Genomic DNA, 25,768 nt, shown 5'->3' on the forward strand with positions numbered 1-25,768 from the left:
TTTTAGGTTAAGAGACTTACCCTAACATTCATTTATTCCACACAAGTTATTTAAAATCTTATATTTGTATTGTTATACGTATATATATATACTTACATACTTGCACTAAAATAAGTGAAAATTGTTTTCACACCTAATACATAAATAATCAATCCTAACACAATTGAACACAATAATAATAATTTATTCATTGGTTTTCTTTATTACATAATCATACAACCGTTCAAAAGGATGTTTATGCCTGCGTGATTCCGGAACATACTTGTTTCGGAACATAAACCAACTGATATGAACACCAATAAAACCAGCAGTAAAAATCCATAGAATGTGATTCCCCATTCTCAAAGTATTTGTATTTGGTAAGCGTATGGAATACCAAAATATCCGTTGATTTATGTTGTATATCAAATACAATTTAGGTTAACTATAATAAAATAAACCGCTGTTCAGAAAGTAATGCAACCAAAATTAGATGAATTATAAACTATATGGTATGCTTCAATAGTTACTCACAATGTTTATTATCAGCACGGAATTATCTGAAAAAACATAAACTTCCTTAAGAACTAGAGATTATGATAATGATGCATAACTATGGTACTACCTAGGACCTAGATATATATAGATGTTCAAATTGATTGGATAACCATATTTTATATAATATACTTGAATCTTCTATCAGTTTTATTTTGTGGTATTTAATTTCGTAGTTTTATTCGTCAGTTGTTTATTATAATACAATTATGTAGCTATATAATCAGAATAAAAACAATAAACTTTCACAAATGGCACTTTCAGATGATTTTAGGACAACGCAAATCATTTACATATATATATTGTACGAGAAAGGCGGGAAATCTTTGTTACAATATTCTTGACATACGTCTGTTAATGTTAAGATATAAAATTAATATATATGTATATTTTTTTATTTGTTGTTAATTATACGATATCACTGACAGTTTAAGATTAAAAGAAATATTTATTTTTGCTGTAACACCTAATGTATATAAATATTTGCTTGTATAATTATAATTATGGCTGATGAAAAATTCGTAAAAACAGTACAAAGTACATTTTCTTTATATGGACTTGTGCTTTCAAGGTATATAAATTTATAATATTTGATTGTAAATTTAATCTAATGTAAAAATGAAAATAAATTTTTTCTTGTCTAGGAAACTCAGTATTTCACTTGCTAAAGAACTTTTAAATGTAGAACAAGATGAACGTGAAATTTGGCTTACACGAATAGTGGAACAAGTTTTAACTCAAAATTTAAGTGATCCGCATGTAACAGTTGAAAATCTAAAATCAGCAATACAAGAACAGATAAGACCTGATACACTGAAAAATACAGAAACTGTCATAAATGTTATTGATGTATTTGATGTACCAAAAGTTAAATATGACTTGTCCAAAAAAAAATATGTTTTGACAACTGTAATATCAGATGTGTATCCTGAAGCAGAATATAAATCTGCAATTTTTAAGGACCGATTTAATTTACTTTGGTATAGAACTTTGAGACACGAATTATTCACTCCACCTAAACTTGGTGAAAAGAAAACAGATTGGATCGAATTAGTACCAATTGAATATTTACTAAGTGAAAGCAAAAAAGGAACTGTTTATGTAATGGGTCTTTTAACACAATTAACAGAGGGACAATATTATTTGGAGGACACAGGAGGAACCATAAAAGTTGATCTACAAGGAGCAATATCCTTTTAGTACATCAAAAATAATAACTCTACACATTATTTTTAGATGTAGAATACAAGTACTGTTTTCCTTAGTGTTTGGTCTGTACACAATTTTCAGGATGGCTTAATTATGGAAGCTTCTATAGTAATAGCTAGTGGAGAGTATAGAGATGGCATTTTACATGTGGAGGATTTAGGTTTTCCACCAGCAGAATCATCTAATAATGCACGCTCAGATTTTGGCAATACCAATACATTCGGTGGTTCACACAATCTTTCCTTAAAATATTCAGAAAAACTAAAATCTCATGAAGAAACTAACAAAGATGGAATGATTGTCTTTGTGTCCGATATGTGGTTAGATGATTTAACTACTTTACATAAATTCAAAACTATGTTAGAGGGATATTCAGAATATCCACCTATTGCTTTTGTATTGTGCGGGCGGTTTTTAAGTTTTCCGACAAATATATCTAGCACACAGAAATTAAAAGAGGGACTAAAAGATCTTACTGATATCATAATGCAATATTCAAATATAAAAGAAACTTCTAAATTTATTTTTGTTCCTGCATCAGATGATGTAGGAGCACCAAAAATTTTACCAAGATCACCACTTCCAAAGCATCTGACAGAATATTTTAAAAAGAATATACCTGGAGCGATATTTGCCACCAATCCATGTAGAATTCAGTATTGTACAAAAGAGATTGTAGTATTCAGAGAAGATATTTTATCGAAAATGTGTAGAAATACACTTCTATTTCCACAAACAGGAAATATCTATGATCATGTAAGCTTTATTATGTTATTGTTTATTTGTGTATATTTCTTAGAAGTTCATTATTTTATGTTAAATTATATTCATATAAAATGCGTTAATTTAGTGTTTAATATTTCAGTATGCTAAATCAATTATCTGCCAATCACATTTGACCCCTTTAAGTCTATCGATCATTCCTACATATTGGAATTACGATCACGCGTTACAGTTATATCCTACTCCGGACCTCATTGTATCCGCAGACAAATATGAGGCCTATGAGACCACGTACTCTAATTGTCATATTATCAACCCTGGATTATTTCCAAAGAACGATCATTCGTTTAAAGTATACGTTCCAGCACTAGATTTAATCGAACATTGTGCTATTCCTAAAGATATGGATGATGTTTGATCATTAATTGTATTTGAAGTTAAAAATAAATTAAATAATGGTAAATAAGGTACTACAGTAAGGATTTTTTTGTTCAGGAAATTCAATACCTATTTAAAAAACTTTCACTTTGCTATGAACAATTACATGCCAATTTTATACAATATTTATTTTCACATCACAATTCTCATCAATTTTACAATACTTCAAAAAATGCGCCTTCAGTTTATAATTTAATCCACAACAATTTTCATTACTAAAATAAAAGCATATTAAATTAAGTTCGATCATTGAAAATAACTTAATCACTCGTTGAGGATACTGGGCAATTTGTTGGTCCTTCATGTCCAATGATACAACGAAATAGAATCGAAGAATAATTTACTAATGATATTCTTATGATCGAATATGTTTAATATTATCAACATAATACATCTCAGTAAAATTCAACACTCTTTTTACTTCTCTCTCAGATTGACGAACAAAGCTGTATATCAGACTTTCTATGTGGGACACAGGAAGTACGCGTTTATTTCGTTCTTTTTTTTTTCCTTTTTTTTCTTATCGATTTATATAAATAGATACATACAATATTAAACACATGTGTTTCTACCTCTTCGCAATGTACATAACAATATTACAGGTACAGACTGGGCCCCGGCATATTTCAATTCACTGCGCTGGAAGCATAAGTCAATTACTGGCCGTTTAATCAAATATTAGTATAAGGATTATAACTTTTTAGAACAACGCATAACATATGAGAGATGTAATAATAAATCGTGACAGTAAGATTCGCGATACCAGCTGTACAGAAGTTAAAGGGAACAAATTTATTTATGTAAATTTAATAAGACAACTTTTTTCAGCAAATTTTACGATAGAAACATTATTTTTATTATTTTAATCGTTCTCTTTCTCTATCACACAAAAACATTCACTCTCATCCTAACACACATATATATGCACTCTCGTCCTCTCTGTACACTATATAATTTCAGCAATCGTATATAAATTGCGAGTGCTACAAGAATTTTTGTTAGTGCTCCAAATATTGGAAGCTAAGTATCGTGTCGATATAACGAACAAATCTTCAATTGTGGCAAGCGAATGTTAAACTTTTATTTCTCAAACGTTCGATTAGAGTGTGTGAGCGTTAGAGTGTTAGAAAAAACGGAGATTAATAATTAATATGTATAATTGTGAATTGTAAGAGCTACGCGCACTTACTCATCGAAATATATTACAGTGCCGCCATATAAAAAAAGAAGAACGCGCTTACATCTATTGCACATCCTTAAATCTTTATATACTCCAACATCCGTACCTCCTGCAATCTCGACTACATCATAATACAGAATAATACATAATAGTTTATGTACTAGTGCTTTTTTCGTGTAACTATGTACAGGTGTATAAGTTTAGCTAGTTGAGTTACAATTTCAGTCAACGGACGGTGTAACGGTCCTTTAGACTCCATGTCTCACGAATTCTCTTTCTTCGTGTGTAATGCTACTGAAATCACATTATTAAGTCAACTGATTAGTTCAAAACAGCCAAAGTTTCTTGTCAAATACTTTACATAATTTACTGCTTAAATGATCTATAACTATAAAATTGAAATAACATTCTTCATGCAGTTTACCAGATAAGTTATACATATTAATAACATTGTTAATACCTTTGGTGCAAATAAATAATTTTTTTTTTTTTTTTTTTTTTTTTTTTATATTATACCCACGTTCTCTTTGATATCTTCGGCAAGCTTCATTCCTTTCGTCGGCATCGAAGTACCACAGAGTGATTGCATATCTGGTTTTGTATGCTGGCTGTACCTCGTGTGGATTTCTTCTGTCGGACCAAAAGAACAGTATTCTGTCGAAGAGAGGTTCGATATCCGCCACTTGATCGCGCCAACCTTCTGGAAATATCCTCAAGAGGCCGCCGTTTTTCTGTAAACACCAAAATTGAGCATAAATTATCATAAGCCACTGCAAATCTCCACCTGAAACAACAATATTTAATTACTCTCTGATCATTGAAAATATTACATTTGATACAAATCTTATTGCAACAAAAAAATCCAAGATAATTATGAATAATTTTTATGCTTAATGTTCCATTTTTATTATCCGCCAACAATTTCTTTGATATTTAGTAATACTATAACAATGAATTCAGTAATAATCATTTTCCATGGCTTCAATTAAAATTCAACTTGAAAAGTAAAAATTTTAATTTAAATAAATTTAATTAGTAAAAATTTGAATAACTATAAAAGAAAAAGTGCTTCCAAGTTCTCGATACAGCTAAATTTGAAAGCATTTAAAATGAAAAATTTTTCTCAGTCTTAAACTTGTTTAAGAAAAAAGTGAATAAATGTGACGGTTTTACGCAAATTCGTCAAATTTATTGCACGTTTCGTCCGGAAAAGTATATATGTTTATGCACGAGTACAAGTAACAGACGCACAATATCGTGCGTGATATTTTACGTCTGGTGCTTTTAGACTTTTCAAGGCAGCACGTGTTTAAACAGCCCCTATTTTTCGTGTAGGTCAACGTAAACATTGCTCAACACAAAACTGCCATGTATGTGCGAGATGAAAAAGCATTACATGAGGCAGCTCACGTAGGCTCTGGATGCCCTTCGTGCTCTGTTACTTGCCCTTTCCCAGAATGTCCTTACATTTAAAACTCACACATTTCATGGTCACGCGTGGCAGAGTCAATAAGCCACAACAAAGAAACCATGAAAACGAGTATCGGTCGCGATACTTGACACACTGTTACTTTACAATAATGTATTTTACGATATGAATATACTGAACATAAAAATAATACAAATCTACGTTATTAATTGATATTTTATTCTCGTTCTTAATTTGAAATCATTTAAATTCGCATTTTATGTTCAATTACGATATGTGTTAAATTTATTATTTTCTAATTAGCACGTATCTTGCAAATGAGAAATATTTTAAAAATTAATCCTGCAATTTATAACGTGGCGCTAATGATGCGTCATAGTTTTATTCATTCATGCATGGTATATTTTAAAATAAATAATTTAAAATTAGTAGTGGCATAAATTTGAAGTTTAATAAATTTATGACACTGTAAGAATTTGTATCTTCAAGGGCAATCTACAAATTAAGGTGAACAACAGACGTTCAATTTAATGTACATAAATTACAACGAAAGTTTAAAATGTTACAAAAATGTTAAAAAGACAGGAAGTTATATCATCTGAACGGCAGAATACAAAATGGCCTTGACTGTTAAACTTCATTTTTTCCACCTGTTTAGCTATCTGTGACTAATCGAAAGTAGAAATTTTTGGAAGTATTACGTATTTCACGAAATCATCCAAATGAGGGGAAATTTCATAAAACATCGTTCGAAGAGATGACCTAGTAAACTGTCTCTTACCTCGAGGGAAATTCATTTTTAACGCGCGTTTCTTTTATTTCAATCATCGTGGACCGTGGCATACTCTTTGTAAATACAACACAAAAGAAAAATTTAAGTATTCTGTAAAAATCATTTACCAGTGTTACTGGAACAATTTCTATTTTCTTAAACTGTAAATTGCAATCTATCGATGAACCGTGAAATTAATACAAAGAATCGAAATAATCAAAATACATAAAATATTCATATCACGACTAACCAGTGTTTTCCCTTAAACAGTAAATATGTCCATAAAAGAATAGAAAAGGAAAAAGGTATATTAATTTTTGTAAGTCTTCGATATATCGGTTATTTAAATTTTCAAGAACTTTCGAATAATGAAGGTGACACGTATAATTTTCGAATAAGAAACTTTACGTTTTTCGTGCCATACAAAAATGATTGTCATGACGAATTTAATAATTTATGTATAGTACTTCTCATTGACAAGAATACATAACCATGATTTTCACGTTGCAATATTACGAAATGCTCTTTTCCTCATTTCTAGCTTCATGTGACTTTGTAGTGCTTATATTAATGTGCTTTAATATCGTTGAATTATAAGAAAGAAATATTCAATGGTATCAATATGATTATATTGCATCGAAGATGTAATCGATGCATCTTTTACGGTGGATTAGAAAAATTTGAAAAATACTGATGTGGAAAATAATGGAATACTGAAATAGGATGATTAAATCGATCCTTACCTTGATATCCCAATCTCGGTTAAGATAGTATATAGCGGTAATGCACCGTCCATCTCGATTAGGGTTGTCCACGTGTTTCACGTAATGCGAACCGTAACCAGGGTAACAAGCCACCATCGCCTGAAAAAGAATGCGCCGCATTACGTTAACCGAGGAAACTGAGTGTCCTTGCGGACAAGTGCTTATATGGATGGCTATCGAACAATCACCTAGAATGTTAACCTGACGCGTTCTCTGAATCATGTTCTGAGAGAAATCGATCAGCAAATATATACGTGAAGCTACTGTGTGTGCGTTTTTTTTTTAAAGGCGGAAAGATACGATGATCGTGTAGCAAGAAATAGTCTTTTATAACCACGTATGGGAGACAATTCTGCCTTCCTATCTTAGTTTTACATGAATTATTTTAAATTATTAATAAAAAGATTGTCAATTTAAATTATTAATGTCAAGTCAATTTGAAATTGAAGTTAATTTTGAAGTTTATATAAAAGACTGAATTTAAATTATTAATTCTAGATTAATAATGTAAATTCAATTTGAAATTGAAGTTAATTTCAAAGTTTATTTGAAAAATTGAATTTATATTGATAATATAAAATTCCCCAATTCCCTAACATATACTACATAATACATACATTTCTGTGAACATAAATTAATTAATAATTTTAAATTAAATAATAATTTTTTGAAATTAAGAAGGAAAATAGCAAGAATAACTGATCTCGGAAACGCAAGGTGGCAAGAATACAATGTCACGACTAATAATTTTGTATTATCAGAAATTAAATAGACAACAGGATATTTATAAAACTTCGAATGTGTTCTTCTCGAGTTCATGTGATATTATCAATGACTTTGAATCACTTTTTTTTTTTATAGAAAATTCGTTTCTGTTGATAATTATCAAATGCCTAAAACAAACGTGGATAAATTGGCGCTAGACCGTATCAATTTGAAAATTAGACAATTCTGTTTATATTTCTGGCACATCTTGAGCTTAGAATTTAATTACGATAACAGTCGTCAAATATTTTCAACCGATAAGGTTACCATTTTCAAAAATATTTCAGTAAAAATACAATAGTATAATACTTTCAGAACTTTAATCTGTATTGATTAACCAGACATCATTGATAACACAGAAATATAGTAATTGAAATGATATAATAATACTTTACTAATTTTAATCTGTGTCTGCGATCATTTTCTATAAGAAGAATGTGTATTCCGGATGAAATTTCTTATCGACAGATACACTTTTAAATAACACATTTTAAAAATCGATTATTTTGCAATAATTCAACAATTTTAAAATTATTTATTTGTTCCTACTTCTTATATTTTACATTTAATATGGATGAAATGTACAGATACCAAACATTTATTAATAATGAAACTACAATTATTAATATTGAAGTCTAAATGGTAATTGCAGCTATTTCGTGTTACCCGAAATATAACGGCAAATATGGCTCGAAATTTGATATGTACGTATGTGTTAACTTTACTGAAACGTACTCAGAATATTATATACAGTACGTCATTGTGAATAAAACATCGAGCACGTTTCTAACTTTTGATGAACAACACATAACGGAAAGCAACGACAGACTTCCTATTTCAGTTTCTTTGTTTTCAACGAGACCAAAGTTACATGAACTTACTAGCACACGTTTTCGTTCTTCACATGTTATTTCGTTATCTCGTGCTTCGTACTGTTTAGATAGAAAAGACTAGTTTTCTTCATACAGCAACTTTTACTTCTCTGTTAACAATTTTTTTCTTTATCCATTGTTTTAGTAAAACAACTTTTGTAACGATTATGTTAAAAATGATTGAAACAAGTGTGTTGGAAAGATTCATTTAGTGATTTTACGTTGAAAAAATTTAGAAAAAATATGAACGATTTATAAAGAATATTTGACTAGGTGTACAAAGAAACACGAAAAAGAATTAATAATGATTTGTGATTTTTCATTTTATAGATAAACAAAAATTGACCAGATTTTAGTACATAATTACATCGATATTTTCATTTTATTAAAATTTACATCGGTATTTATAAAATTCAAGGTACGATCTAGAAAGCAATAAATTTACAAGTTTTTGGTACTAAATAAAAAATTCTGATGAAAAACAGAGTTGCTAATTGCTATCATTACTATGAAATGAACGACAGATCTTTTATCCCACTGTCTTCTGGTATTTGAAAGTTAATTGAGTTATAAGAATAATTATGTGACACTCTGATAACAATTTCCTACGATTTTTATAACCACGATAAATTGTATATATATGGTGGTGTCGACAACCTATATAGATAGTGAGTGCAACCGTATAAGACAACGACCGACTTAGCATGAAATCGAAATAAAATTCTCCTTTCTTGTAACGGGTAAATCGTGTGATTCACAAGTTGCATGTATTTATGTAAATGTGTGCCTAAAAACAAGGATTCAGTTTGATAGTTTTGCGAATGATATTGTTTCCTGTTAATAGCCGTATTAAAGTTTGCAACATTTTTTGTTCAGGAATATTTGTCAGGCAAAATGACACGATTGTAAGAAAAACACCTCTAAAGAAGTAACGTTACTCATTTCTCATTCAACACTGTACGTACATTTTCAAGTGGTTTACATACATTTTCTTACAGCAGTAAGATGAAAAGTTAGATGCTATTTGCACAATGTTGATACTTTTTGAAACCAAGATTGTATAAAGTAAAAATACTTTCGAAGTTTCAATTTCTACAAAACTAATTAACAAAATATTTTAATAGTGCACAAAGACAAAAGAAAAAGGAGAAAACTTTCCATTACAAGATTTAATTCTATCTCCTACTTTAGTCTCTGACATTTACCGAAGGAGAGTTATTTAAAAATCTAATATTTTGGAACACTTAGGATATTTTAATATATTTACACACTCCTTACTAAACTAAGTAACTTTTGTTTGAAGCGTTTCTCAAAATTTTGCACGTACCAGAAGTTATAATGCTTTTAATTGTCTTGCATACATCACATATCAACACCACAGACAATTCAAACCGTTGTAACTTTTGATACGTGCACAATTTTGAAAAACGTTTCAAACAAAAGTTACTTGTTTTTTTAAGAACTATGTAAATATATAAATTTTACCCGACATTCCATTAAAAAAATTGAAGTTACCCTCCATTCCCCACGCTTGGAGTAACACTAGATTTTTCTTTGCTCGCATACTATAAAAGGTCCCTTCATACGATGAAGTTTAAAAACCAAAAATCAAGTTTCTTGTGGTTTGTAACAAATTTCATGAAACACCCTGTATATTAGTACTCATATATTCGACCCGTCGTTTAATCGAAACGTAGACTTTTATAAAATTCAAATATCCGTAAGAAATGCATTGACCAATATTAAAAACTTATTACAGATCCAACTTAAAACACGTCTATAATACTGCAAGTGAAAAACAAGAACGAATCCAAAAAAGGAGTAAATGACACTGTGACATTCGTGTTTGTAGAATGAATAAAAGCGCCAATTTCGGAGTTTAAATACGAGGAAAAACGATATGGAGGCTCTAAAATATTACTGTGAACAGAATATTGCCACAGCCAGACGTATCAATGAAACTTTAAATAGCGGAGCAGTCAGAGGTCCGTGAATGCGAGCACGTGCACAAAAAGGGCTGCGATAGTCTCTATAGGGAGGGCATACAAATCGTTTCTTAGCCTTGACACAAATAGCGTGTTAACCTTGGCATTACATTCGTGTAGGTGTGTGTACTTTCATATAACCCACGGAACAACACACGCCACGTGAATTTTTTCTCCTCGTTTTGTAATCCGGAAATACTGTTGTGTCCATCATTACTCAGAAAATTCGTGAAATCTTCTTGAAGTGAAAAGACTTATCATATTTTAAATACATAGCTAATACTTTCTTTGTTGAAAACAATCTTTCACGTTTCGAGTATTTTTACGACGACTAAATTTCCAGCAATGCGATTATTAGAGGATACGAATGTTGAAGAAAATGAAAAAAACATATTATTATTCGGAGCGTGTTAACTGAAGTAATTAATGAATCATTTATTTGGAATGTGATGTACAGGGTGGGCGACGTAAAACAGGCCACTTAATTATCTTCTCTAGCTATGGTGATACGAGAATATTGTTATGTGTAATTTAAATTATTCCATGGGACCAAGATGGAAGAATTTTTTATAAATGCCATTTTTTCTGTTTTCTTTTTTCTCAAGATTTTTACATGAATGTATACCTATATCTTTTTTCTACTGTACGTTGTAGCAAGCATTTAAATATTCATAATAATATGGACTCTAATAATTTTAAATTACGTATCATTACGAAATCATTTAAATTACGTATAAAAATTTTCTCGTACCGTCATAACTGGAGAAAATAATTAAATGGCCTATTTTAAATGGCCTATTTTACATGGCACACCCTGCATATTACGGAGTGTAAGAAATTTATCTGAAGTATAACAAGGTAACAGAGGTAAATATTTCATTCTTCTTTTAACTAATCCCAGCAATTTCGAGGAAATTTGCAAAGATTTATTTCCAGTTTTAACCTATATACAATACAAATTTACACACGTCGAGAGTTTCTTTTAACTATGATACTTATTCTAAATGATCCAGTAAAATCTTTACAATATTACACTAAAAAATATACAAGACGTTATTAACCCCTTAACGTATGATTTCTTTTCTGACTATGCATCTAAGCGTCAGCCATTTTATATTTTAGTACTGTATCAGGAAACAAAAGCTAATCTGTTACAGATTAATTACATTTAGTAATCATCAGTGTTACAAATTAAAACGAAAGTTAGGATTGCAATGAATTTTTCTTACTAATGCAACTATTTTTGTCACTTCTTCACCAGAATCTCTGCCACGAGTTTAACACGTTGTTGTAGGTTAAGGGGTTAACCCCTTGACGTATGATTTATTTTCCTGACACTGCTTCTAAGCGTCGGCTATTTACTGTTTCAGTACTATATTAAGTAAGAAAAGCTGATGTATTCTAGATTAATTAAATTTGGCAATCTTTAGTTTTACAAATTAAATCGAAAATTGAAATTAAAGTTCACTTTTGTTACTGATGTAACTGTTTCTATCAGATCTTGACCAAAATCTGAGTCTGACTCGTTATTATACGGTAAGGGGTAAAGTATGTATTAGAAATTATGACAAACAAGACACTGATAACCATTCATGAATAATAGAACTTGTTAAACATTTAAATATATACAATCATGAATTTCTTTCTTCAAATTTTATCACGAATTCGAAGAAAATGCACGCTCTAATTCAACTAAGCTGTTAATATTCATATTTAGGGGATGAAATCACCTTCCAAACTTGAGGGCCGGACGACTATCAATTAGAAATCTCGAAAACGAATTGACGTAAATAAAAATGTTAAATATGAATTCTGCCTGCTTCTTCACCAGGAATAACACGATGTAAACGAAATTTTGTAAACATAATATTTTCTCTAAAAAAATTCGTCAGTGCAAACTACAAAACGAATCTTCAAAGTCACACATACATTTTTTCCCCAATTTTCAAAAAGTTTCTCACAAGGTGAGAAAAATTTGATGCTCGCTGAACGCGTCTGCAGCATTTCATACCTAAGTAAAACATTCATGCCACTTGTTCTGCAACAACGATGTAGAACGACGAATGCATTTCACTGTGCAAACTAAAACGTGTAAACGAGACAGATAGGTAAAACTATTCGACAATGAAGAGAAGCTTTCAACCACTAATACGATTCGAACAGAAACAGTTCTTCCTGAGAGAAAGGGTTCTTCTTCGATTTGAACACATTCAATATTGATATCGATAGTCTTCAATAACTACGGTGCACCATTGGATTTACCTTGAGAGACGAACAATTGATACTGAGCCGTGTCGTTCGAGTACATCGTTTTGTTCTAATGTTAGATCAATGCAGAAACATTTGTGTAATCAGTTCACTATTATCTTCCACGATCGGTATCGTCTTGTTCGACGACAGAAATTCTTCGAATAGACTAAGCATAAAACACGTCATTCTTTTCTACAACATGTGAATTATAAACACGGTTAATTCAATGACTGCAATTATACCGATCCAGATAGACGTGTACACCTTTAAAGGCGCACGTCTACCCGTTCTTTTTTTTTAATCTACTTTTTCCCCCACAACCTCGTTATCTTCGAAGATAATTGAATTTATTGACAAGCACACCAGCTGATACGATACGGATAAAATGCAATACCAAGACAAAATGCTCGATATCCTACGTTTTACGTGCAGTTCGTCACGTTCTTCAGATAAAAAACGTAACTTGCCAAAAGTATACGTTATCGCGATAGCGCCAACAATCTTTAGCGCGAATTACGAACGGTCGAGTGAAATATGTGTGGACGGAGACAATTTGATATGAATATAATTGCGAAATTAATATTACGGTGTAGAAGTACATTTTCTATTGCATTTCTGTACTGCGAAATTAATATTATCGCGTTAAATTTAACAGAAAGTTGAACGACTGTGCGATTGTTGTTCCATTGTTCAATGCCAGTTTAAGAGGACGAAAAATTGCCACTTTCGTGTGATCGATCAGAGGCTCGACGTAAAAAATCTCTTTCGAAAAATTCTGAGATATTCATTTTCATTTGTATCAATGAGTCAGTACTTTTTATACATGTGTACGAAGATAAAATAAATAACATTGAATGTTTATATCATTTCGAAAGTTGACTTAAACGTTTCATCGTCTTGGATGTAAAACTTGGGCTAACTCGTTATTTCTGTTCCTTTTTCGGCTTTCGTGGAAATTGAAGAAACGAGAATGGTAGAGAAAACTTCTTTTAAATTTATCCCCGATAGCTATGTTTGTCTCTGGTCTGGATTGCGGAAGTATGGACGATCGATCGCTTCAAATAAATCTGCCAAAGCAGTATTATGAATGACGTAGTTCATATTTCTTGTAGATTAGTCAGTGAAAACGTCCTCTCTTCAATCCTATTGACCTATAACGCAATATTTATACACCTAAAAATATAACAGGGAAAAACGAACGAATAATGAAAAGAATCGTTGCCCTTCCGTTATGTTTGCTTCTTTAAACGGATGCAAATTAATCATCCAGATTGATCTATATATTTTTTCTCTTTTCATGAAATCAGTACAAATATCAATTCTGTTTTATTCGAAGGATTTTCTCAAGAATAAGCAGAGGTGCGTTATTTTAAAATCGTACATTCCTACGTTCTGACGATTGCAAATTCGAAATGTATACAGGGTGAACCACGCAAAACAAACCATCTAATTATTTTCTTTAGTTTATGGTGGTACGAGAAAATTTTTAACGTTTAAATGGCTTCAAAGGATGAACAAGATGGTGAAAAAATTTTTCTGACGGAATAAATGGCTAAAAATGAAAGGTTTCACATTTAATTAAAAATTTTAAAGTTCAAGATTATATTACTATGTATGTTTAAACATAGGTGATCTTGAAAACCAAAGAAAAATGACATTTACAAAGATATTTTTCTCGCATCTTATTCTTCCACCGTATAAAAAATTTTCACGTACCACCATAGCTAGAGAAGATAACTAGGTGGCCTGTTTCACGTGGTCCACCCTGTATATTTGTACGCGAAAAACGGTCAGTTTAAAAAATAAATACGTCTGTACTATATCTGCCAATTTGAAATGCATTTGGTATATTAGACTTCTAATTATACGTAAAATACATGCATTTTGTCGTTGAGCTGTACTAATTTCCTAAGAAACTTATCGCATAAATTCTCAATGGTATCAAACATCACGATCATTTTTTTTTTGTTTACTTCGCAGGTATATACTAAATGAAACGAGCAAAGTGGATAACGTAAATGCTATTCTACGTTTATGCTACTCGCAATATACAGAGATACGTCATAATCCGATTTTTAGCGTTTGAACAACGTCCAAGAATTATTTCAAAGCTCAGTTCATCAGAACTAATCTTGCTGCAACATACCGACTAATATTCCGTGCAACCAATCAATGGTAACCAATACAGTGAACTAAAAGACGTGGGGGAAAACAAGTGTATTGTTTTAAACGAAACGATAAGCGTTACATGATGTATCTAGGGGAAAACCGGTCGTCTGTTATGCGTTTCATAGAACCACCAGACAAAACACGCGTTTGTTAAACTTCAAATCTGAAAAATTAATGCTCGCGTCGTGAGTCACCACCAATAAAGGCTGCACAATTGTTACATGCAAGACGATCGTAATTGTTCCGCGTTTGAAACGCGTGTAATTTTGTACACTGCATTTTAACGCGTTTACAAATTCGACGATTCTGAAATTCCTCGCGAAACTTCGTATTTATCATTTTGCAAAGAGTGTATTTATCATTTTGCAAAAAAATCGAACAGAATTTCACCGTTCGAAATAATTATTTTGGATGAACTTTTTTTTTCTGCATTTATCAGAGACAACAAATTCCCTCTCTGGAGGAACACGGCGGCGTTGAGCCGATAAAAGTCGTCAGGACTTTCTGTGAACAAAGGCGCCGAATTAATTTTTCACACCTAATACATTTTCACGCGATGCGCGAAATGTGTACAGACCGTCGTTTAATTTTCTTCGCGAAAACGATTTTCAGAGTTTAAACTTAAATTTATCTCGCGCGTAAAAATATATCTAGTTATTTATATTTGTAAAGAGCAAAAATTTTCACGCATTTCGTAATTGTATTTTCAAGTTGCTACACTATTATCAGCAGTTGCATTTATTGTGCTTTCCAGCTAAAACAATCTTTAGCAGGAAAACGCGTGCAAATATTCGAAATTCTATTTCCAAGAAATGTATTTTTATCCTTATTTTTAAAAGGTAGATGTTGTTTGTAGATAACGAAGACTGAAATGCAGAAATGCGTTTTACTACGATCGAGAACTGGAATTTTTAGGTTAATCGTTTTAAAATTTCTAGGAGATAATCCATAATTTATTAAGAATAATAAAGTAAGTCTGCGGTAATGGAATTCGTATATTTCCATTTAATCATTTACTTACAACTATTCGATATACACGTAGTATTTCTACTTTGCATCGATATGAGAAAATGTTAATACCAAAGAACGAAAGATTATTATCCTTCAATATATAGTATGTTCGTAGCATTACTCCATTTTAAAAAGTTTCACTGGTTGCAATCATATATATATATAAAATTTTATCGAATGTGAAATACAATTTGAAAATGTTCATCAGATGTACTATATACAGGATGATTCACCTGATTTTAGATCTATAAATGATTCAACCTATTATGCCTTAATTACTTATTTACTTAGTTTGTGATATTCTTATAATTTCCGTAAAGAAATTTTAAAAAAAGTTTTTTGGTGTTACATTAAAAAGCAACAAGGTAACCTTCAAAACTTTATATGTAAATAATGTAGAAAAAAACATTATCGTAACGTATGTCCCCCTTAAAATCATTCACCTAGTGCTTCATACATTTTTTCGTACAGCTAATAGTTTTCGAGTAATTTCAAGTTGTCAAGTTAAATAAATCACCCGGTATATTAAAATTTAAGTAGGCTACGCTACAGACCACAAAAAATTGCATCCAAATGTATTCATAATATTCTTCGATTATTAGCAGCACTAACGTTTTAATTGCCGCTTATATGTATATCGTTATATTCATATTATATACAGGGTGTTCAACATAAATCCGAGAGATAGTTGCACGCGCACTCGACAAATTTTTAAATTTAATCCTCTCAAGAATTAAGCTTCTTATGAAAAAATTTCATTCGATATTTTCCATTTATTTTTTCACGTAGAATCGCCCCCTTCACGGTTAGACTATCAGTTACGAAACAATTCTGTATATTATTAGTTACACTAATTTTATTTACTAGAACGTAAAGTAACTAATTAGTTTCTAGACTTAGTTTGTAGACTAGAATGATCGTATACCATAAAGAAAAATTCACAAGTATCGAATTTTTGTTAAATAATTATTTAAAAACATACGACGATCACTGACACTATTAAAAATATTTACGCGTTCGTGTTTCTTCCATCCCTTAACTGTCGCATTACCAATGCACAAGTCATTCAATGAAAAAATTCTCGGTTTCCATGAAACGAGCAGACAAATTTACTAATATAAAAAAAAATTCCTAAGTGCAGCGCAGTAAGCACAGGAGCAATCTGTAGAATCAACCGAAAAGTCAACACGTATCGGTAAATAACCTAGCGTAAACGTTGTTGCGGAGACGAATTAAATCGTTTTCCCAGACACGATTGGCACGCTCTCACCATCTAACTATATGCACAAATGCATGTGTATGTGTGTGTGTGTGCATACATAAGTGAATAATTGTGTATATATTGTATATATACACATCGTACCTCATCGATTCTTTCACCTTCACGAAGGTTAAAGAGTGAGATACAGCCAGCCGTTTGTAAGGATTTCATGGAAAATGACAGCCTGACGCAAACGTGTTCGTCGTAATTGTCAAAACAGGTATCAAACATTTATGCCGCGAAAATCTCACTATTAACTTAAATGAAAAAAAGTAAATATTGTTGCTGTCATTTACTTAATATTTAAAGCGCTGATGGAAGGATTTTTTATTTACATTACTTATTTTATGTAATATTGTTCCGTTTTTTTTTTTCTTTTTATTCATAGAGGAAATGTATTTATTTAATTTGTAATTTTATGATCCGTGATTATAAAACATAAAGAATTTTCATTTTTATTAAATATTAAATAAAAGGAGATATTAGTTTGTATCGATGCCCATATTCTGTTGAAGGTTGATCTTTTCGTATAAAACAAATTTAGATATTAATAACCAGATATTAATGACGGCTTATTAGTTTTAACTTTTATTACATAACTTTGGGTAATTTGTACTATACGTAATTACCTAACGACAATATTCTATGCGAAATGTTTTGATTTGCAAAACGTCCAGTTTTCTTGTCAAAATGATGAAATCTTGATAATTGGCTCGTACTATATGCTCGAAAAAAATACATTTTTTTACGCTGAACAAATTTATTCCAATACTGTAGATTTATTATCGATGAGGCAGAGTTTAACACGAGTAAACATGTCTCAAGAATACATTCAACCGCCAACATTCGTATCACATCATGTTTCATTCAGTATGGAAGCGAAAAATCCTGAGGCATAATACTGCATACCAATTAGACGATAGCAGTTCAACAGAATACAATTTAAAATTCTGGGTGTACCGAATGTTTTCTCACGAACTATAAGTTTCATACAGAGAAAATAACATAACCAATGCATTTTCGAAAGCAACAGCGTCGAATAAACAATCAAACATCCCCTTTTTCGTCTGATCTCTCGTTTTATCGGATTTGCAATTTCAATTCATTTCAAATTTGTTTACTAAAAAGGTACGATGCATAAATCAAGAGAAACACGTGTTTTCTAGAGTTCAGATACAAAAAGAGAAAATTTATGTAAAAGAGGCGCGAAGAAATTTTTAACAAAACGATGTTGCGTGAACATGATGTTAATTGGGCGCTCCAATTAGACGGTGAATTTGGCGCAACAAGAATTCGAAGTGTACCGAATATTTTCTCGTGAGCTATAAATGGAAGCAGTAACAGAACTAAGCGATATCCAGTTTTAAAATATACGTTCCGTTGTTTCTTTGATTACTGAAAAGATGAAAAAATTGTTTAGTCTGGAAGGCAAATCAATCACGATAGTGGAATTGAACTTGTTTCAGACATAAGTTGTAACAATCTTAAGGTCACCTTCACATTTCTTTTCCACTTTTTTTTTTCGTTTCTCTGTTATACTTATCTATCTTTTTTAACGGAAATATATAGATTGAGTTTATTAACAAATTCTAAACTTACTAAACGAGGTCATAATAGATAATTTCAAATAACCCATTATGAAATTAGCATGCACATAACGGTAAGACAGTTGAAAACAGTGATACTTACAATATTACGCAGTATATCTACACATTGCAGAAGATTATTAAATAAGAGTGAAAACCGCTATTATACAGACAAAACAATAGTAAATATATCGTCAAAAGACACTCCAAAATTAATCTGTAAAATCGTTTAATTTCACTAGGAAAAGAAGTAACTAGAGATAACCTCAAAATCTCCTGATTTAATGATTCTGAAAAAAGATCAGTTCCACTGTTCCGCTTTGTTTACGTCAAAACAACTTGCTTATATGCTCTGTTCAACAAACGACAGTATGTACACATGATCAAACGTTTAAATGAAACATAGCATGATACGAATAACATATTTTCGAAAGTTACACTTGTCAGCCACAACTGACCATCGTTTTCTTAGCATTTTTGACACCGCCCAGTTTCACTAATCCGCACACAATCCAGATTCTGTTTACGAGAGACGGAACGTGTAATCGGGAAGAGCACTTATTACACGCTGTCCGCTTTCTGGCATAAGAAGAGACGAAAGGGAGAGTTGGTGAAAGACAAGGAGAAAGAGATAACGCAGAGCGAGCCAGCCATACGGCGTACGTGACCGACTGCACTTCGTGAATTCCCACTCTCGTTTCGTTTTGCCCGTTTGGCGCGCGGGCTAGCCGAAAGATCGTTGCAATTTCGGGATCCTGACCTTCTCTGCCTACCATCGCTTCTCCCCTCTCCTTACACTCAACCGCCTACAAGATTAAACATTGATGCTCACAGCGCACAAGAGATCTACTTTTTCACCGATAGAGAGACACGCGCATAACGGATATAGTTCATAGAAGTTCTATGACAAATCAAGAAACGTGGCAGGCCAGCATCTCAATGACTAATTCGACTACAAGCATCATGGAAAACGAGATCTTTTTTCCTGGTTGATCGTATGGATAATTGACATCTGTATTTTTTTTACACACACAAGAAACTACTTTTCCATTGCTCTTGCATAATTCGTTTTTCGCAGTAATAGAAGGATAGTATTACGGTAATATAGAAGAAATTTAGTTTGACATTTGTTCGAAATTAATAAGAACTTTCGATATAACTTGTTACCTGACACCGATAAGAGTTTGAGAATTCAGATTTGGTAGAGATTTAATATAATTACTTAAATACATAAAAAACGTAATCTTTTAAATGTACCTGTTTTTGTACGCACAGAAGCAATATTGTTAGCTTTCTACAATAATGAAATAAACGTATAACTATTTAACAAAAAGTACCGTGATTTCTAATTGCACAAATTACGATAGTATGTAATGAAATTGAATAAAGAACGATATGTGTAATTTGTTTAATCTATTAAAATGTCGGAGTATTTAATTAATGAAAATGTACGTAATTACACTTCCCCTAATGCAATTTAAAATTTGACGTGCTCATTTGAATTTGGCGTTCTAATTTTACACCTGATATTTGATATCACGAGTTGTATGTAAGAAAGAACAATTTTCTTGCCAAAACTTATTTTAAATTAATTATTGGTTATTTGATTGTGCGTCCGAAAAATTAATATTTTACGCATAATCGTTAAACGCTAAGCTAACTTATAATTTACAATAAATAAAAAATAAAAATTTGTTCAATGAAATACTGTCACTGCTTTCAAAGCTTTGTTATTACACAAAATTAATATTCTCTTATATACTAAAAAAAGAAAAAAAATATAAAAGTGAAGTATAAACTTTAATGTATGCAAATTTAGAAAAACGTTTATATTTACTAATAGACATTAATACATATTTAATTAATAAACTTAGAAATGCCCCTTTATCATGTAACTAGTGTAAACATAAATTGTAACAAAACTGATTTGCTACAAAGTATAAATGAAGTATAATGCTAACATGTGCTTGTCACATGTTGTTGTCTTTGATATCACGAAAATTCAGTTATGTATCAAATATAGTACATTAGTAACAATGTGTTTGTGCTTACCTTTGTTCTTCCATTGATTGTGTAGTTTCCCATTTTCCCATTGTTACACATCTTATTTGCCCTCATAATGACGGCATCTACTTGGGATATGAGCATTCCAATATTCTGACATTGTTTTTCTTTTCCATCTAGCCACGTTATTTTATCACCACGTATAGTCTTTATGTCTTTTGCACCTGCTTTATTAGAAACCAACTGTCCATCCATAAATAATCCAGCACTGTACATATTTAAAACTTCGTTTAACACTGCAAAACCTTTCTCTGCTCCTAGAAAATTGTCTACCACACACATACCATATTCATCCATGTCTTTAATCACATCTTTGCTTATATCATCTATTATTTCTTCACGATTATTTTTATTTTTATGGAGAAAAGGTGGTAGAAGTTCTTCTTCACAAGTCAAACGAACCTCTGGGAAATTCTTCATACCGTTATGATGTTGTATAGGCATATCTAATTCATTGTCTTCTAGGTTATCAAGAATTCTTGAGGTTTCTAGGGCAGGATTCAATGATTCTGTTTCAGCACATAGGATTGTGTCTTCAGAACTTCCTTCATACGTTATTGGAGAAGTCCATCCATCAACTCTGCTGGTACGAGTACCTTTTGTCTTAGTACTATTTGATTTCCTCTTAGGATTTTGGCTTTCTTTATGTTCTAATTGTCCCTTTCCTTTTTCTGTCTGTTTGCTAATTCCTGCAAACAATATAATCACACAAATAATGTTTAATCAAAGTAGGCAAAACAAATAAGAAGTAAAGAGATGATGCTACCACATTAATTTTATAAGGTGCTACATACAGTTTACTAGTAGAATATGTATAATAAAACACTAAGCGAAGAATAAGCTATCACTTAATGAATCTCTTTGTAGAAGGAGATATTAACTCCATATTAAATTTTTACATGTACACAATCCTGATAGCAAAATGTTTCACAAGGAATGAGATGAAAATAAAATGAAATTTTATGTACCTCCAAGGTGTTTTGTGTTATGATGCACTTCTGGAGCAGCGTTCGATTCTCGCGTTGTTTCCAACACTGACTTCTTGCTTAGGTTAGAAACCACTGGTACAGTTGAAATCTGGCAGTTCCTAAGGGAAGAATCCTTCTTGGCAGATTGCAGAGTGGAATTTTGATTAGCGGTTGAAACTGTATCTGATACGATCGATTGCACGGAATGAGTCGCACAAAATTCTTTATGACGTTTCCAATCCCGCCTCTGGTGTTCTTTGGTGCAATAGAAGACGGCCTTGCATCTCGAACACCTTAACAGCTTGTCAGTCCTATTACAAACTACACAGCCCACAGTTGCACCTATTTGAACATCACCGCCGGGTGTCTGCGCACGACTGACTATCGGTCCGGACATGTTTCGTCGTTTATTTCGCGGCCACGAGTGCCGACGACATTTCTCCAACGAGGGAAGTCACACACGCACTCAATTTGCGTACGGTACTACCGCGCTATCAGGAGTCCGCAGTGCTTATACGTACGATTGCGCTTGCTTTACATACTACATATGTACATGTATCGAATCTACAAAACAGCTATTGGCGAAACGGTGATCAAAACACCGATCCTTAATGTCCGTTTGTTCTTACTACGCGTGTACGTAGTTGCGCATGCATATAGTCATGCATCAATATATCGTACCACACTGCATCGACTTCTTTCTTTGAAAATTCATTTAAAAGTTAGATTTGCATTTACTGTCTTGCCCGTTCACTGTCCATGAGAGAGCGCCACTTTATAGCCACGTTTTTGCAATCAAGAACATAATGAGTTACATTTTACAATTTAAAAAAATGGTCATTGTGAGTTTCATCTTGAAACGGTTTTTATGATGTTATACAATACGTCGGTGTAAAAATATTTCAAAGAAAAATATATTATTCGGTACATAAAGTGAACTGATTTAAATATAAATAAATGTAGACACAGTTATTGATGTAATTTTACGCTGCGTTCTAGCTGCAAACAAGCGAATACACAATAATTCAACACATTTATCTGAAATAAACAAGTGTAAATAAAGTAATAAGTATTGCAATGTAATACAAGCTCTGTATATATCATAAAACGTATTAAAAACAGCAAATTTGTATATATTTATTTATTATACACATTACTTTTTGATATATTTATGTATTCTGCACTGGAGTTTTATTTCTAATATATTTTCTGTATTTTGGTTATTAAAATAGCAATAAAGATATAAAATTTAGTTTTTTTTTTTTTGTACGGAAAAGCAATTGTTTCCATAGTTACGATATCCACGTTTATATCAAAACATTACATACTGTGTGTATGTTAGACAGTTAAGTAGTTAAAACTTCATAGTGTAGACAATTGTTTAGATTTTGTGAATAAAAAAAAAGTTATTCTAAGACAATGAGTACTTTCATACAAAATGTGCATATTAAAGATGGAGAATATACAAAAACTATTTATTCAATGGTAGAATACACATTTATATGAGATGCATTCTATTATGTTATTATTTAATTTCCAAAAATAAAAAAATTGTATAACTACTTTTGAATGTTTTCAATTATTACTATTAATGCTTAAATTGTGTGCATATAGTAAAATAAAATTATAGTTTCCAATGATAATTTTGTGGATGTTAATTAAATAAATACAACACAAAATTTTATTTTGCAGATAAAGGAACAACGATATGCAGAAACAATAAAAGTTTTAACTGCACTTTTAGACTTTTACCCCACTGTATGTATGATTGCATTGAAATATTAATTTCTTTATAAATAAATAGTTTCATGCATTATACATATTTGATAAATTACTTTACAGTCCAGACCTTGTTTGTCTCTCCTTGCTCACTGTTATTTTTATACGCAAGATTTTATAGCTTCTGCACAATGTTATGAAAAATTAGTTCAATTATGTCCAGATGAATGTATATATAAATTATATCATGCTCAATCTTTACATCAAGCATGTATGTACCAAGAGGCTTGGACAATATGTTCCAGTATTATTAATCAAAGCAATTTAGAATTTAAAGTAAAAAAGCTACAGGCAGCAATAAAGTATGGACAAGAAGATATTGTTGCTGCAAAAAATCTTGTTGATCAATGTCCAACAGATGATGTTGATACAGAAATTAATTTAGGGTGTCTGTTATATAAGGTATCAAAAGTATAAAAGAAATGTAAGGATTCTCATATAAAAACATTATCTGACTTATTCTTTTCTCTTTTGTAGGAAGAGCAATATGAACAAGCTTTAAAAAAATTTGCAAATGCATTGCAAATTGCAGGTTTTAAGCCACATTTATCATATAATGTTGCACTTTGTTACTTCAAATTAAAAGAATATGCTGCATCATTAAAACATATTGGTAAAAGTTATATTATTATTAAGTATTAAGCCTTATAAGTTGAATTAATTTAGTACAATTTTTATATCAATGTGTTATGTTAGCTGATATTATTGAACAAGGAATAAGGGAACATCCAGAATTAGGAGTGGGCATGACAACAGAAGGTATTGAAGTACGCAGTGTTGGAAATACATTGACACTTCATGAAACAGCTTTGACAGAAGCATTTAACTTGAAAGCAGCCATAGAATATCAATTACAAAATTGTAATTATATACTACAAATTTTAGTTTTCTATAATACATTTAGTATTTTATAATCCTCATTTGCCATTTCTAGATGAAGCAGCAAAAGAAGCATTAACAGATATGCCTCCCAGGTCTGAAGAAGAATTGGATGCTGTTACTTTGCATAATCAAGCTTTAATAAATATGGATATAAAGCCAAGTGAAGGATTTGAGAAACTTCAGTTTTTACTACAACAAAATCCATTTCCACCTGAAACTTTCGCAAATTTATTACTATTATATTGCAAATATCAATATTATGATTTAGCGGCTGATGTTCTTGCTGAAAATGTACATTTGACTTATAAATATTTAACATCAGTAAGTATGATCTTTATTATTGGAGTATTATATGTGTTGTGAATAGTACCTCAAAGAACATTTAAAGATATTTTAACGATTTTAAAAATTATAAAATTAACATTCAAATTAGTTTTGAATTCTAAAGTTATATAATGGTTTATTCATCTGCATGTTTACTTTTTGAATGTTTACATTTCTTTGTACGTTTTTCCGAACTTTCTGAATGCTTTCTTTTATGAGCTTTAACATCATGACTAGAAAAACTTCCACTGGAGCTTTCATCATTAGAACTATCATACTTCTTTTTTGCCTTTTTTTGGTCTTTAGAATATTTTTTCTTTTTCTTTTTAACTACTTCTTTTTCACCAGAATCACTATTGTCTGTACCTTCTTTCAATTTTTTGGCTTTCTTTTTCTTTTTTAATTTCTTTTGTTTATGTTTTTTCTCTTTCTTGCTTGTCTCCATTTGTGTCTGAACTGTAATTTCATCTTCAATTTCTGGTATTAATTCATATTTTTTTCCATCAGGACTCATAAAACAGTCTTTAGATAAATGACCAGCAGTCCCACATTTTGTACATGTAGTGTTAAGAATTGCTTCTAGGTGTATAGCTTTACGTTCATATTTTTCTATAGTTTTTTTCTTCTGTGTATCTCTTTGTAACTGCACCCCATTTGGATCTAAATCAGTACCACTTCCCTGATTTACATATTTCATAGAAAGTCCTATTTTACCATCATCTCCCACAGAAATAACTTTACACCATACACGTTCCCCTTTTTGCAAAACCTCTGCCACATTATCGACATGAACAGAGCTTACC

At 31.2% G+C, this 25,768-nt stretch overlaps 3 protein-coding genes across 5 annotated transcripts in view; 2 read left to right on the plus strand and 1 right to left on the minus strand.

The window, feature by feature from the left end:
* Positions 1–65: 65 nt before the first annotated feature.
* On the plus strand, positions 66–2,884 carry LOC108578054 (DNA polymerase epsilon subunit 2). Its single transcript, XM_017941309.1, has 5 exons — positions 66–96; positions 1,027–1,105; positions 1,179–1,722; positions 1,816–2,499; positions 2,609–2,884. Exons 2-5 carry the CDS (start codon positions 1,038–1,040, stop codon positions 2,882–2,884), a joined length of 1,572 nt encoding a protein of 523 aa, XP_017796798.1. The 5' UTR covers positions 66–96; positions 1,027–1,037.
* A 200-nt stretch (positions 2,885–3,084) lies between these two features.
* On the minus strand, positions 3,085–22,580 carry LOC108578047 (egl nine homolog 1). Of its 3 annotated transcripts, none has more exons than XM_017941302.1 (5): positions 21,981–22,580; positions 21,001–21,701; positions 7,029–7,148; positions 4,605–4,815; positions 3,085–3,543 (listed from the first exon to the last, which is right to left on the minus strand). In XM_017941302.1, the coding sequence occupies exons 1-5, from the start codon at positions 22,375–22,377 to the stop codon at positions 3,536–3,538; spliced, it is 1,437 nt and encodes a 478-aa protein (XP_017796791.1). In that variant the 5' UTR covers positions 22,378–22,580; the 3' UTR covers positions 3,085–3,535. The 3 variants fall into 3 exon arrangements, with proteins under 3 accessions (XP_017796791.1, XP_017796790.1, XP_017796789.1); XM_017941301.1 differs by lacking the exon at positions 3,085–3,543 and adding an exon at positions 3,782–4,375; XM_017941300.1 differs by lacking the exon at positions 3,085–3,543 and adding an exon at positions 3,782–4,378.
* Positions 22,581–23,399: 819 nt separating this feature from the next.
* LOC108578050 (tetratricopeptide repeat protein 30A) overlaps positions 23,400–25,768 on the plus strand; it is a 3,759-nt gene continuing 1,390 nt past the window's right edge. The window contains exons 1-6 of the mRNA XM_017941304.1: positions 23,400–23,465; positions 23,673–23,738; positions 23,823–24,161; positions 24,237–24,372; positions 24,456–24,620; positions 24,694–24,962. Coding sequence (XP_017796793.1) covers positions 23,400–23,465; positions 23,673–23,738; positions 23,823–24,161; positions 24,237–24,372; positions 24,456–24,620; positions 24,694–24,962 — 1,041 coding nt within the window. The remainder of the gene's footprint in view (positions 23,466–23,672; positions 23,739–23,822; positions 24,162–24,236; positions 24,373–24,455; positions 24,621–24,693; positions 24,963–25,768) is intronic.

The sequence above is a fragment of the Habropoda laboriosa genome, unplaced genomic scaffold, assembly GCF_001263275.1.
Source record: "Habropoda laboriosa isolate 0110345459 unplaced genomic scaffold, ASM126327v1 scaffold1063, whole genome shotgun sequence".
NCBI lineage: Eukaryota > Metazoa > Arthropoda > Insecta > Hymenoptera > Apidae > Habropoda > Habropoda laboriosa.

Coding starts and splice junctions, on each gene's coding strand:
- LOC108578054 (XM_017941309.1), top strand. CDS start 1,038: ATGGCTGATGAAAAATTCGTAAAAACAGTACAAAGTACATTTTCTTTA. Junction 1,106..1,178: donor TATGGACTTGTGCTTTCAAG/GTATATAAATTT, acceptor TTTCTTGTCTAG/GAAACTCAGTATTTCACTTG. Junction 2,500..2,608: donor CAGGAAATATCTATGATCAT/GTAAGCTTTATT, acceptor TTAATATTTCAG/TATGCTAAATCAATTATCTG.
- LOC108578047 (XM_017941300.1), bottom strand. CDS start 22,377: ATGTCCGGACCGATAGTCAGTCGTGCGCAGACACCCGGCGGTGATGTT. Junction 7,149..21,000: donor CAATCAATGGAAGAACAAAG/GTAAGCACAAAC, acceptor ATTCTTTTTCAG/GCGATGGTGGCTTGTTACCC. Junction 4,816..7,028: donor ACCGAGATTGGGATATCAAG/GTAAGGATCGAT, acceptor TGGTGTTTACAG/AAAAACGGCGGCCTCTTGAG.